At 49.9% G+C, this 14,863-nt stretch overlaps 1 protein-coding gene across 1 annotated transcript in view; it reads right to left on the reverse strand.

The window, feature by feature from the left end:
* Nucleotides 1-14,863, reverse strand: part of ITGA11 (integrin subunit alpha 11) — a 132,791-nt gene that overhangs the window by 38,137 nt on the left and 79,791 nt on the right. The window contains exons 14-20 of the mRNA XM_056865758.1: nucleotides 13,350-13,553; nucleotides 12,081-12,211; nucleotides 11,100-11,266; nucleotides 9,630-9,772; nucleotides 9,409-9,519; nucleotides 8,315-8,400; nucleotides 7,060-7,267 (exon numbers count right to left, since the gene is read on the reverse strand). Of these exons, the coding sequence (XP_056721736.1) occupies nucleotides 7,060-7,267; nucleotides 8,315-8,400; nucleotides 9,409-9,519; nucleotides 9,630-9,772; nucleotides 11,100-11,266; nucleotides 12,081-12,211; nucleotides 13,350-13,553 (1,050 nt within the window). The remainder of the gene's footprint in view (nucleotides 1-7,059; nucleotides 7,268-8,314; nucleotides 8,401-9,408; nucleotides 9,520-9,629; nucleotides 9,773-11,099; nucleotides 11,267-12,080; nucleotides 12,212-13,349; nucleotides 13,554-14,863) is intronic.

A 14,863-nucleotide genomic window follows, 5' to 3' on the forward strand; every position in this document is an offset into this window, starting at 1 on the left:
TGCAATTTTCCACTGGCGCTGCTTTCGAAACCAACACAAGAGAGTCACTCAATGTTCAGCGGTGGAGGCGGCTCCGACAGCCAGCTCAGCATATTTGCGAATAAAATGGGATCAAGAGTCCTGCCGGCCCACAGCACACAGGGGCCAGCTTCCCCACTCTGTCAACACTTTCGCATTTGCCACAGGGACAGACAGAGGCTGCTTCTAGGGCAAAAGAGATGCTGGGAGTCTTCAAAAAATCAAGTGAGGAATTGCAGAATGCAAGATTGCCTTGACCTGGATATCCCAGGCTAGCCCGATCTCATCAGCTCTTGGAAGCTAAGCAGAGTCAGCCCTGGTTGGTACTTGGACAGGAGACCCCCAAGGAAGTCCAGGGTTGCTGCCACCCCTGAATGTCTCTTGCCTTGAAAACCCCACAGGGTCGCCAAAAGTCAGCTGCAACTTGACGGCACTTCCCACCACCACCACCACCACCACCACCAAGAAATACCTTGCAGGTTCAGCCAGAAAGGCCCCACGTTCTGTTAACAACCTTGGCCGGACAAGTGCCCTCCTGGGAAGGTGGCAAGGGAGTTGTTTTGGCGGTTGCCCCAAATCTCATTCAGAGGTAAACTGCCTCAGCATATGAAGGTTGCATTCTAGCCATGACTGGTCTATTTGTTATTCATTCTATTTATTATTCATTTGTTAAGAATGGCAAGATACAAACCCTACAGCTTCACTTTTAGGCCTGGCACAATGACTGCTGTACTAGGGTTGCCAACCTCCAGGTGACATCTGGAGATCTCCCACTATCACAATTGATCTCCGGATTCCCAAAATCAGTTCCCCTGGAGAAAATGGCTGCTTTAGAGGGTCTCTCCCCTCCCCAAACCCTACCCTCCCTAGGCACCCCCCCAATCTCCAGGTATTTCCCAACCCAGAGATGGCAACTCCACTGTGTCTGCCTCAGCATCGCCCCCTGTGGGGTTGTATTGGCATCACAAGTCAAACTGTGCCAATGAGCCAGGGACATCTATCAAGCAGCAGTTAAATACAAACATGGTCCACGTTTCCTCATCTGATTACTCAACTGTGGTTTATAGTAAAGTTTTTTTTAAAAAAATACCTCCAATAAAATCATTAACAGTAATTCAAACTAAGCAAATAAACAGCAGCAAATTGCGAAAGAGAAGCCACTCATAATTTCTAACGGCAGCACAAGTCAGTCAACAGCTACCACCTCCAAGGGAGCAGAACCAACTTAATCAAAACCACCATCAAGGAACGGAACCAACAATCAAAGCTGGAGGAAATGAAGAAGAAGAAGAGCTGGTTTTTATATGCCGACTTTCTCTACCACTTAAGAGAATCAAACTGACTTACAATCACCTTCCTTTCCCCTCCCCACAACAGACACCCTGTGAGGTAGGTGGGGCAGAGAGAGTGTGCCTAGCCCAAGGTCACCCAGCGGGCTTCATGTGGAGGAGCGGGAAAACAAATCCAGTTCACCAGATTAGTCTCCGCCGCTCAAGTGGAGGAGTGGGGAATCAAACCCGGTTCTCCAGATCAGAGTCCACCGCTCCAAACCACTGCTCTTTACCACTACACCACACTGTAGCCAAATGCAGGACAAAAACAAAAGGTGTTTGTTGTTGTTTTTGGCCAGGGACCAAGTGTGAAGGCAACGGGGCCAACCCTGTGGGGAAGCGATCTCCGTAGCCTGGAGATCAGTTGTCCGCCCAGCACAACAAGGGATCCAGTTCCCAGCCATCAGTGGCAAGGGAGGTGACTGGCAGGCCTGGATTCCTCCTCCCAGGCCTGGGTTTGAGATAAGAAGTTTTGCAGGGGCTTTTGCAGAGAGCCAGCATGGTGTAGAGGTTAAGAGTGGTCATTTGGAGCGGTGGACTCTATTCTGGAGAACTGGGTTTGATTCCCCACTCCTCCACATAAGGCCTGCTGGGTGACCTTGGGCTAGTCACAACTCTCTCAGCCCCACCCACCTCACAGGGTGTCTGTTGTGGGGAGGGGAAGGGAAGGTGATTGTAAGCCAGTTTGATTCTCCCTAAAGTGGTAGAGAAAGTCAGCAAATAAAAAGCAACTCTTCTTCTTCTTTGGTTGGACCCCTCTGGCTTTGATGCGGGCCCAGGAGGGGAGGGGTGGCAAAATACCTGTAAGTAGCTTTGCAGTGGTGGCCCCCTCATTGTTCTCAGCAATCCCCAAAGGAGGATGCCCTAAACCAGGGATAGGGAACCTCAGGCCCCCGGGCCGTAAACGGCCCGCGAGGACATTTTTGGTGGCCCCCGGGAGCTCCAGGGCCCTTCCATTGAAACGTGGACCAGCACGGCTCTCCCCGAAACTGTTCCAGTAGCCGCAGCGCGCAGGAACGCTGCAGCGCCCTTTAAACCTCCTCTCGCTGCCTGTCAGCTGTTGGGCAGCGAGGGAGGGGCGGAGAGGAAGAAGCCAGCCGCAGGTGTGCCTGTGCAAGGCACAAAGCCTTCAGCCCTGCTGGGCCCCGCGCATGCGCATTTGGGGGGGGGGGAGAAGGTGCTGTGTTGGCGCTCTTCCCTGCCGCCCCCCTCGAAGGCCTCCGCCAGCAGCAGCAGCAGCAGCACCGAGCCCAGCCCGGAGGACGACAGCGTCGGCGGCTGCCTGGAGCTGGACTTTTGGGAGCCGCCTGAGGGGGACGAGGAGGAGGAAGGCGGCGAGGAGGAGCTGCTGCTGGAGCCTGGAGGCCCGGCCATGTTGCCGCTGGGCTCAGTGCTGCTGCCACTGATGGGGGCCTTCGAGGGGGCGGCAGGGAAGAGCGCCAACACAACACCTTTCTCTCCCCCTCCCCCCCGGCGTGCTTGTCAGCAGGTCTGAAGGCTTCCTGCCTCGCTCGCACGCACGCGGCGGGCTTCTTCCTCGTCCCTCCCTCTCTCTCGCCCCCCAACAGCTGAAGGCGGCGGGGAGGCCAGCAGCAACGAGGCCAGGCCTCCTCCTCCAGGCTCCAGCAGCAGCTCCTCGCCACCTTCCTCCTCCTCGTCCCCCTCAGGCGGCTCCCAAAAGTCCAGCTCCAGGCCGCCACCACCATCATCGTCCTCCTCAGGCTCCTCTCCCCGGCCATTTTCGCCTGCTGTCTCCTCCTTCTCAGGGCGCTCACGGAGGGCCAGGCAGCCCCTCATCAGCCGCGCGTCCGCCAGAAAAAGGCGTCCGTCTCCCACCGTCCTTTCTTTCTCCCCCTCTCACCCCTCTTCTTTCTTCCTCCCTTTTATCCTTCCTTCCCCAGTTCCTTCCTTCTCTTTCCTTTCCCAGTTCCTTCCTTCCTCTTTCTTTCTCTCTGTCCCTCCCCCCACTCTTCCTTCCTTCCTTTCATCCTTTCTTCCCCAGTTCCTTCCTTCCTTCCTTCCTTCCTTCCTTCCTCCATCCCCCCTCCCTTCCTCTACTAGGCTCGCCAACCTCCAGGTGGTGGCTGGAGACCTGGCAACCCTAGCATCTCCCCCCCCCCCCCGCCGGGAGATCTACACCTGGTATGGCCCCCGAATAATGTTATAAATATGCAAATGGCCCTTGGCAGGAAAAAGGTTCCCCACCCCTGCCCTAAACACTCGCTTGTGGGGCAGAAACAAAGGCCCAACCAAAGGCCAGACATGCCAGAGGCAGGATGACCAAGGAGCTGACGTGGACACCGCCCTATAAAAATTATAAATCAGAGACTATTTTTATTTTAAAAAAAACAAAACAAAACATTCCCAGATGCTGGCTGGCTTCTTGGGATGGCTGTCAGCAGAGCACTTTGAGTCCCTCGAGTGCGGAGCAGATGCTTGGCAAAGCCCACGCTGCCTTCCCTGTTCCATCCAGGGTAGCACATCTGCTCGGGCATCAGCTGGCCTGTCTCAAAACCAGGGCGCTCCTTCCAGGCCCAGGCCCTCCACTGCAGAGGAATCATAATTCAGCAGGAAAAATTTGCCTCGGACTGAAACTTGGCTGTCGGCACGCAGGCAGCTTGGGAGCAAAGCATTTGGACTGAAAGGGAGGAATCAGCTACATATTCATTGGAGTCGTTAACCACTTTCCTGGGGCCAGGAATGGTTCGTAGGGTTCATATGTCAATAAAGGTGTTGTTGTAGTAGTTCGTAGGCTTGTGTGGGTTCAGTGCTGTCAAGTCGCTTCCGACTCATGGCGACCATATGAATCAATGTCCTCCAAAATGTCCTATCTTTGACAGCCTTGCTCAGGTCTTGCAAATTGAGGGCTGTAGCTTCCTTTATTGAATCAATCCATCTCTTGTTAGGTCTTCCTCTTTTCCTGCTGCCCTCAACATTTCCTATCATGATGGTGTTTTCCAGTGACTCTTATCTTCTCATAATGTGACCAAAACATGATAGCCTTAGTCATTTTAGCTTCTAGGGTCAGTTCAGGCTTGATTTGATCAATAACCCACTGATTTGTTTTTTTGGCAGTCCATAGCACTCTCCTCCAACACCAAATTTCAAAGGAATCTACTTTCTTCCTATCAGCTTCCGTCATTGTCCAGCTTTCACACCCATACACAGGCTGTTACCGCACTAGGTATTCCCACCGATGTATTAAGAGTTTGAAACTGTTATAAAAAATACTGTTCGCACTTTGTTTGGCCCCTTTAGCTGTGAAGATGTTTTCCAACCATTTTTTAGCCGTAGTATCCAAAAATCCTTTTAAAGAGATGTTTTTTTATAACATTTCCAAACTCTTGATACAACGCTGGGAATACCTAGGGCGGTAACAGCCATAGTAATAGGGAATATGATGGCATGTATTCACTTGATCTTGGTTGCCAGTGACACATCCTTACACTTCAGAATATTTTCTAGCTCCTTCATGATGGTCTTTTCCAGTGACTCTTATTTTCTCATAATGTGACCAAAATATGATAGCCTTGGTCATTTTAGCTTCTAGGGTCAGTTCAGGCTTGATTTGATCAATAACCCACTGATTTGTTTTTTTGGCAGTCCACGGTATCCATAACACTCTCCTCCAACACCACATTTCAAAGGAATCTACTTTCTTCCTATCAGCTTCCTTCATTGTCCAGCTTTCACACCCATACATAGTAATAGGGAATATGATGGCATGTATTCACTTGATCTTGGTTGCCAGTGACACATCCTTACACTTCAGCCTCAATCTCCTTCTAATTTCTTGGCTGCAGTCTCCCTTTTGGTTGATGATGGAGCCAAGGAATAGAAAGTCTTCAACAATTTCAATTTCCTCATTGTCAAGCTTAAAGTTGTGTAATTCTCCTGTAATCATTACTTTTGTCATAGGGTTGCACATGTAAAAATTCCGATGTTGCTTAGGGTTGGTTCGTGCACAAGATAAATTTCCTACTCAGGTATCCCCAAATAGATGAGATGCCACATTTTACCTCCTGGGGATGATTTTATTCTAGCAGAAGCTCTTCTGGTGTTCTAATGCACACCAGTCCAATCCCATTCACAACTGGGTTTCTGAGTTACACACCGTTTTCCGCAGGCAGAATTCAAGCTGATTCAACGTGTCTAACTTTCTGATTGGTTCAGGTGCTTTAGACACCCAGTACTTTGGGGTATTACATAGAACTGCTTTTTTAAGTTTTAAAGGGCTTCACTGTTTTTCTTTGGCTATCACAACAGCCGTATGAGGTAGACCAGTATTATTCGCCATGATTTAAAGACAGAAAATATTTCACCATAATAATTTGCCCAAGGCTCTTCCATGTCCATGGCCCAGTCTGGACTCTTTGCTAGCGAGTCCAGCTCTCTTCCAATTGGACCACACCGGCTCTCAGACAGACATACCCCCATCTGAGATGTGCACTTTAGAATGAACAGCAGGAGTGGAAACGGGAACTGGAGGCAGCTGTGTGTTTTTTTATTAGTCCCATATTGTTCACTTGATCTCTCTGCAAAGCAAGGCTCTTGCTTAGAATTTCAAAGAGACAGGAAATGCTTCTGCAGTCTGAAAACTGAAGGAGAATAAAATGGAAGGGACTAGAGTGGAGACTGATCCTGGGCTGAGGAGCAACCTGAGGAGCAAGTGCTCAGCCACAAAGTCTGTTTCTGATGCTCGAGTGCAGCTCTCTTCAAGAGAAGGAGGAGGGGAGGAGGTGGCTCAGTAGTAGAGCATCTGCTTGGCATGCAAAAGGTCCCAGGTTCAATCCAGCATGGTGTAGTGGTTAAGAGCGGTGGTTTGGAGCGGTGGACTCTGATCTGGAGAACCGTGTTTGATTCCCCACTCCTCCACATGATACACTAGTGGTTTGAGTGTCAGACTAGGATCTGGGAGACCCCAGTTCAAATCCCCACTCAGTCATGGAAACTTGCTGGGTGACCTTGGGCTAGTCACATACTCTCGGCCTTGCCTACCTCACAGGGTTGCTGTGAAGATGAAATAGAGCCAAGGAGAACAATGTACACCACTCTGCATCTCCATTGGGGAGAAAGATAGGGTGTAAATGAAGAAAATAAGTAAGGTTGGAGGGAAGGGATGCTCCTGTTAAAAACCCAACAGCCACGTTGGAAGGGGGCAACTACCCATCGAGGAGCAGGGGTGTGTGTATTTCATCTTCTCCTGACTTATTGTTTCCTCTTGTCTTCCAAGGCAAATGTCTGTCTGGAGGCCTATGGGGGAGGTTGCCAACTCTGGTTGGGAAATAAATGGCAATCTGGGGGTGGAGCCTGTGGAGGGTGGGGTTTACAGAGGGGAGGGACCCTGAGCCAGGTATAATGTCATAGAGTCCACCCCGCAAAGCAGCCATTTGCTGCTGGAAATCTGTAGTAGTTCCAAGAGATCTACAGGCTCTACCTGGAGATTGGCAACCCTATCCAGGGGGAAAGCAACTGGTTGGGAGTTGCAATAGGAACGTGGCAAGTGGGAGGAAGAACTCCATGCACACATAAACACACAACTCTGATGCAAACTGCCTTCTCCTGAAATGTCCTTATATGGAAGAACAGGGGCTCTTCAACACCCAATTTGCTGTGTAAAGTGTGGTTCTCCCCAAAACTGAATGCTCAATCCGACCGACTGATTTGCCCTCGAACCGGCTCGTTTCCCATGAGAGAGGGTGCCCCTTACCTTCTGAATCAAGCTTGCAAACTGCAGGTTTCGCGAGAAGGAAATGTTTAGAACGGTGTTATATGCATTTTCCCCTCGGTTCTCCAGCGTTGCTTCGACTGCCACCCTCCTCCTGGAATTCTCTATGACAAAAACGGAGGTGTCAAAAGACAGCGCGTAGGCCGAGCAATCCGAATGCGACTTTCTCAGGACGCGTCTGCAATACTCCCTATGAAAAGAGCAAACGTCAAAGCTGAGTTTCCCACAATCCTCCAGGACACAACGTCTTGACGGTGCGCGGCAGGAACACGCGAGGGCCCGAGCCAGGGGCAGGCTGACGGGGCCAGCTGTGGCTCACAGGAGGGGCTGCAGAGGGGGAGGAAGGGCAGTCACATCTGGCACGACACTCTTCTGATGCAACCCTGCGGGGAGTTTCATTCGGGGGGGTTTTCCCACAGAGAACACAGACATCCGCTCAGTTTGCCAGACACCAGGTGGGGCCCAGAGCTCTCCCAGAATTACTACTCATCTCCAAATGATAGAGATTTTTAAATTTATATTTATTTATTAAAACATTTATATCCCGCCTTTATTTGCGGTTCAAGGAAGCATACAATAATATTTAAAAACACTTTCGGTTACAACCAAAGATAAAGTAGGAAGGCCCAAATCCCTCCCCCACCCCAGTAAAAGATGCCTACCACTTCGAACCCCGTCCAAAGCCCTGGGAAACAGGCAGGACTTGCAGTGCTTCCTGAAGAGCTCCAAGGAGGGGGCCCCCTCCCCTCTTAAGGTGGCCCCTTCCACAGAGCTGGAGCCACAATGGAAAAAGCCCTGGCTCTGGTCGATGCCAGGCGGACCACCCTAAGTGGTGGACTAGCCAGCAGAGGGCTGCCTGATTACCATAGTTGGTGTACAGGGACATATGGAAGGGGACGACCCTTCAAATATATTGGTCCCAGTTTTTGAAAGGCTTTAATGAGTTCCCCTGGAGAAAATGGCTGCTTTGGAGGGTGAAACGTATGGCATTATACCCCACTGAGGTTCCTCCCCTCCCCAAATCTCACCCTTCCTAGGATCCACCCCAAAATCTCCATGAATTTCCCAACTCAGAGCTGGCAACTCTACAGATGCCAAGCAAAGAGCAAGACTGCGGTCCTAAAATTCAAGAGGACCCCGCACCACAATCCATGCTATTCAATTTCCCAAATCCCTCTCTTTCAACAGCATCCTGCCCTGCTGAACTCAGCCTCTTTCTCTCGGACGGTCTACTCACACGGCACTCGGAAGGTCAGCTTTAGCATCCAGGACCAAATTAGGGATGCAGTGCTCGTCCTCGTTACACCCATTCCAGAAAGGAACCTGCGGGGGAGAAGGAAAAAAGGATTGGCGTCTCTGGTTTTGACAGAGAAGACAATAGAAAGGATCTCTGCCAAGTGAGAATCTGAGACATTTATGGTTAACCCCAATGACATCCTTTTAAGAAAGATACTGTTCATCACCTCTACACTAAGACATTGCTAAGTGCAGTGATGTGCAGAAAGCTTCGTCCAATGGCCCACGTTGGCATCTGAGAGCCAGCATGGGGTTGTGGTTTGGAGAGATGGACTCTAAACTGGAGAACCAGTGTTGATTCCCCACCCCTCCACATGAGCAGCGGACTCTAATCTGGTGAACCGGGTTCGGTTTCCCCACTCCTCCACATGAAGCCTGCTGGGTGACCTTGGGCCAAAGTTCTCTCCGAACTCTCTCAGCCCCACCTACCTCACAAAGTGTCTGTTGTGGGGAGGGGAAGGGAAGGTGATTGTAAGCCACTTTGAGATTCCATAAAGGTAGAGAAAAGCTGGGTATAAAAATGAACTCTTCTTCTCAAAATAAGCTGTGAAACTCTGGAACTCCCCACATGTGGTGCTTTAATTCATATCATGCAAACCCTGGAGGAGCTCTAAGCAGCAGGCCCGCATTTCTCTTCTCCTTCTCCTTCCCCCTCCCATTCCCCTCTCCCACGGCCACCCTTGTGGTCTTCATCCTCACCAGAGTTGACCTTTGAGAACCAAACCCTTTCACTTAAAAAGGCCCACAGGCTCCGTTTCCAAGGCTGGAGCTGCCTTTACTCGAGTGTAATGACTGCCCTGACCTGGATGGCCCAGGCTAGCCTAATCTTGTCAGATCTCAGAAGCTAAGCAGGGTCAGCCCTGGTTAGTATTTGGATGGGAGACCACCAAGGAATACCAGGGTTGCTGTGCAGAGGAAGGCACCGGCAAACCACCTCTGTTAGTCTCTTGCCATGAAAACCCCAAAAGGGGTCGCCATAAGTCGGCTGCGACTTGACAGCACTTTACACACACACACACAATGACTGTTACGCACAGCGACTTTCAGCGAGGTCGGCCACCCGTCATCCATCACCGGGCCACTGTCAGGACCATCCAGGGCGTAGTCAACTGAGAAAGCCACGGGCTTCACGTAATCGGCTGTGTCCTAGAAAAGGAACAGGCAATCAGTTTCAGTCGAGAAACAATTGTTAACTGCAGAATTCAAAACTGAAATTGCCTACAGGTAAGCCCCCTGCTAGTAACAGAAGCCCTTACCATGACGTGGAAATCCAGCTGGTCACACTGCTCTTGTCCCGCAAGCAACATGGCCGCCTTGTGGGCGTGCCGGTCTCCGTTTTCATCCAGATGGGCGCGTGGGACATACCGGCGTTCATCAATAGTGACATTATAATTCAGCGCTGAAATGATGGATGACTGGTTCAAAATTCTTTCCCCACGTAACAGTTAATTCCAGAAGTGAAAACCACCTCAAGATCCGAACCCACATTTTAAAAGCAATCCTCTCTCTCACCCTTTGTGTACCCATAGAGTCGCCTAACCTGCAAAGGTGGGAGACTGTAATTCCGTCCTCATCCCTAATCCTGTCTTTCTTTGCATGCCTGGAATTCTGCCCACCCACTAGGCAGGTAAGACTGCTGCTACCCTTGCCTTTGGGAAGCTTTCGAGTTCTTACGGAATCCAAACACCAAAGGATGATTCACCACTTTTCCTGGAGAGTTGACCAGGCCCCAATCCCAGAGCTAGCAGAGCGTCGCTGTGGAGTCCCCCATCTGGACCAAGGTAGGTCAGTATTAAATCTCCAGATTGAATAGGGGCAAGGAAGGGTTGCCAGCTCCAGGTTGGGAAATACCTGGAGATTTTGGGTTGGAGCCTGAGGAGGGTGGGGTTTGGGGAGGGAACGGACTTAAACGGGCTTTAATGCCATAGAGTCCACCTTCCAAAGCAGCCATTTTATCCAGGTGAACTGATCTCTGTAGCCTGGAGATCGGCTGTAATCCCAGATCTCCAGCCACCACCTGGAGGTTGGCAACCCTAGGGCAGGGAGCATTGTGAGGTGGTGCTTATTGAGGCAAGACACATGAACACACGAACACATGAAGCTGCCTTCCACTGAATCAGACCCTTCGTCCATCAGAATCAATATTGTCTACTCAGACTGGCAGCGGCTCTCCGGGGTCTCAGGCAGAGGTCTTTCACATCACCTACTGGCCTGGTCCCTTTAACTGGAGATGCTGCTGGGGATTGAACCTGGGACCTTCTGCATGCCAAGCAGAGTCTCTGCCACTGAGCCACAGCCCCTCCAAATTGGGACTGAAGATCTCCAGGAATTAGAACGCATCTCCAAATTGCAGAAATTAGTTCCCCTGGAGAAAATGGCAGTTTCAGAGGGTGTAATGTATGGAATCCTATCCTACTGAGGCCCCTGCCCTCCCCAAATGCTACCATTCCCAGGCTCCAAACCCTGAATCTCCAGGAATTTCCCAACCTGGAGCTGGCAACCCTCGGCAAGACTTGAATGTGGGACCTCACCGTGCTCACTCTTCGCTGCACTGGCTCGTATGAGCTGTGGAGCTGAAGCTTCAGATGGGCCACGCATTTTACCTCAGCAAGAGATAAGACCTTCTGTAATGCCCGGGCTTTGTTAGAAATCCACAATTTTCCTTGGGGCAGCTGCACAGGGAGAGTACACCTAGACAGAGGGAAGGGAAGGAAATGGCCGCTCACCCACGTTGGCCATCTGAAAGTGCGCCGAGAGGAAAATGGCCGTGAAGCAAACCAGCGCAGACAGACAAGTGGCTTCCTTTCCGTTCCGGGTGCAATCCTTGTGGAAGATGTTGATCTTGGGCGGCTCAAACTGGATGCTGGCTCGGATGCGGACCACACTGCGGGACCTTAAGGGGGAAAGGCCGAGCCTGCTGAAGTCCTTTGGCAACCCAGAATTCTGCTTCCCGGGCCACCGCTGTGGCTTCGTGGCTGCCAATGCAGAACGGCAATATGGCTTGAAGCTGCTGTGCCAAAACTGGTCAGGGAATGAGTCCCTGAGGCTGGCTTACTTTACTCTATACATCACAGTGGGTAGCCGTGTTAGTCTGTTTGCAGTAGTCAAAAAGGGCAAGAGTCCAGTAGCACCTTAAAGACTAACAAAAATATTTTCTGGTAGGGTATGAGCTTTCGTGAGCCACAGCTCACTTCTTCAGATAGACACTGCCATGGCTGGCTTACTTTAACCCCGGTTAACTCTTACGCCTGAGAAGCCAGGGCTAAGGATTGGTTAAATGCTGCCTAGGTTGGATCCCACCAGTTTCTTTGCTCAATCTCTTCAGCTTCCCATCCTCTCTGTAGCCACCAAAGGCCACGTGGCTTTTGTCCACATGGGTCCCACGATCTCTCAGTAGTCAAATGGGGACCCCTCCTCCCTCTCTGGACAGAGGAAAAGCTACAACTATATAGCACCATGGATTGAAAGGGGGTTGCAATTCCTTGGCATTAGCCCAGAGGTGCCACATTGCCCGCTATGGCAGGTGACCTCTTGTGGTGGACTCTGGGCTCCCATTGCTACAAAATGTTCCCAGGACCATTTTTCAGTGGGACTTCTCATCCGTGCAATCATTCCCATGACCGCCCTGCATTTCATTCTGAGCCTCCTTCAACCAGATTCCACAACCCCGTGTTAATCTGTCCACCCGTAAATGTAGCATGACCAACCATAAAAGCACAGCACTTCCGAGAGAGCCCACGGCCAGGTCAATCAGCCCATCTTCATTCAGATCCAGCTGCCCGTGGATGCTGCACCCGAAATACCTCAATCCTGGAGAAAGGTCAGCCGCTGCAATTCTCTGAAAAGTGGCAGGGGTGTGTGTGTCACCTGTCAACATTCCGCCAGGAGCGTATCCCACACAAAGAATACACAGCTAAACTACACAGCTAAACTACATCAAGGGCATTGTGGCACATGGGGTGATAATACCAGAGGGGTAGTCGTGTGTGTCTGTAGCAGCAGAACACACGACACAATGGATTTCTGGTGGCCCCTTAAAGGCAAAATATTTATTCCATCAGGAGCTTTCCTGAACCGGAGCTCTCTTCATCAGATGCATTGGAGTATATCTCTTTTAAGTCAATGCCTTTCTATTTACACCGGAAAGGCCGGAGCGTGGAGATGGCTGGTTTAAAACAAGGTCTAATCAAAAGGAATGGATGTTCCATCCTGCAGTTCCCTAGATTCCTCACGCACTCTGACAACCCTTTTGATCACCCTTGTTTTAAACTGATCTTTCTGTAGCCTCTGCTTCCCTTTCCGTTGTTAATATAAATGGATCAGTTTAATGGATGTCAATTCCATGCATCTGATGAACTCATGAAATTTTATGCTGGAGTATATTTTTTGTTAGCCCTGGCTAGTATTTGGATGGGAGACCCCAAGGAACACCAGGGTTGCTATGAAGAGGAAGGCAACGGCTTTTCCTCTTGCCTTGAAAACCCCATAAAGGGTCGTCATAAGTTGGCTGTGATGTGACGGCATTTTACACACACACATTTTTATGTTAGTCTCTAAATTGTCGCTGGATTTCTGTGCATCTACATGCGCAGAGAATGTGTAAGAGGGAAGGGATGGGGGCAACTGAATGAAGGATGAATTTGCATTCCCTGTTGAGCATTGTAGAGATACGCTAGCATTTTCATCCTGGTGCAAAGTAGTATATAAACTGTGAGTTAATTCAATGAAAATGTATATGTATGAGATTGCTTCTTATGGAATCGGACCACTGGACCATTTGATGCAGTTCTGTTGGTTAACTAGCAACAGTTCTTTGGCACCTCAGGTCCTCCTGGACCGGGTTTGGTGAGATCTTTGAACTGGAAACTCTCATTACTGGGGCCTGGGACACACACACACACACACACACACACACACACACACCATGTACACGCCCTTCCTCTGCTTCGTGTCTTCAACCAAGAGATGAATCCTACCTGCTTATATTTCCGTAGGAGGTTCTCCTTGTAGCCCTGGAAGATGTAGATGGCCCCTTGGTGCTCGTCTTCCAGAGGGGCACCCACAACAATGTCGTGATAGGAGTCCTGATTCAAGTCCGGGATGGATGTGATGCAGAAACCAAAGCGGGAGTTCTGGTCGCTTGGGAAGTCTTCCAGGGTCCCATTGGCAATAAATTGGTCCTTGGAAGAAAGGGCAACAATGAAGAAAGAAAACAGATGAGAAAGGACAATACACGGCACACACCCTTGACAACCGGCTAAGCTCCCAAGCAAAAACGAGGGGTAGCACCATACAGATCGTACCCAAAGAGTGCTAGTTAATGGTTCCTCGTCCACTTGGAGAGAAGTGACTAGTGGAGTTCCTCAGGGATCTGTGCTGGGCCATGTGTTGTTCAACATCTTTATAAATGATTTGGATGAAAGAATAGAGGGGATGCTTATTAAATTTGCAGATGATACTAAATTGGGAGGGGTAGCAAATACGGTAGAAGACAGAGCCAAGATGCAGGATGATCTTGACAGGCTGGAGAAATGGGATAGAACTAATAAAATGCACTTCAACAAAGACAAATGTAAAGTTCTGCATTTAGGCAGGAAAAATCAAATGCATAATTATAGGATGGGGGAGACTTGTTTGAGCAGTAGTGTCAAGGATCTTGGGGTCTTAGTAGACCAAACACTGAACATGAGTCAGCAGTGTGATGCTGTAACTAAAAAGGCAAATGCAGTCTTGGGCTGCATCAACAGAAGTATAGTGTTCAGATCACGCGAAGTGATGGTATCACTTTACTCTGCTCTGGTTAGACCTCAGCTAGAGTACTGTGTTCAGTTTTGGGCACCACAATTTAAGAAAGATGTAGACAAGCTGGAACGTGTCCAGAGAAGGGCAACAAAGATGGTGAGGGGTCTGGAGACCAAGTCCTATGAAGAAAGGTTGAAGGAGCTGGGTATGATTAGTCTGAAGAGGAGACAATTGAGAGGTGATACGATAACCATCTTCAAGTACTTGAAGGGCTGTCATATAGAGGATGGTGCTGAGTTTTTTTCTGTGGCCCCAGAAGGTCGGATCAGTACCAGCGGGTTGAAATTAAATCAAAAGAGTTTCCGTCTAGACATTAGGAAGAATTTTCTAACAGTTAGAGCGGTTCCTCAGTGGAACAGGTTTCCTCGGGAGGTGGTAAGTTCTCCTTCCCTAGAGGTTTTTAAGAAGAGGTTAGATGGCCATCTGTCAGCAATGCTGATTCTGTGACCTTAGGCAGATGATGAGAGGGAGGGCATCTTGGCCATCTTCTGGCCACTAGGGGTGTGGAGGGGGGAGGTAGCTGTTAATTTCCTGCATTGTGCAGGGGGTTGGACTTGATGACAGTGGTGGTCCCTTCCAACTCTATGATTCTATGATCTATTTATTGCATTTAAACCCCAATTATGTTTCTCCCCAATGAGGATCCAAAGTGGCTTACAACTTTCTCTTCTCCTCCATTTTACCCTCA

Source organism: Euleptes europaea, chromosome 20 (assembly GCF_029931775.1).
Source record: "Euleptes europaea isolate rEulEur1 chromosome 20, rEulEur1.hap1, whole genome shotgun sequence".
Classification (NCBI taxonomy): Eukaryota; Metazoa; Chordata; class Lepidosauria; order Squamata; family Sphaerodactylidae; genus Euleptes; species Euleptes europaea.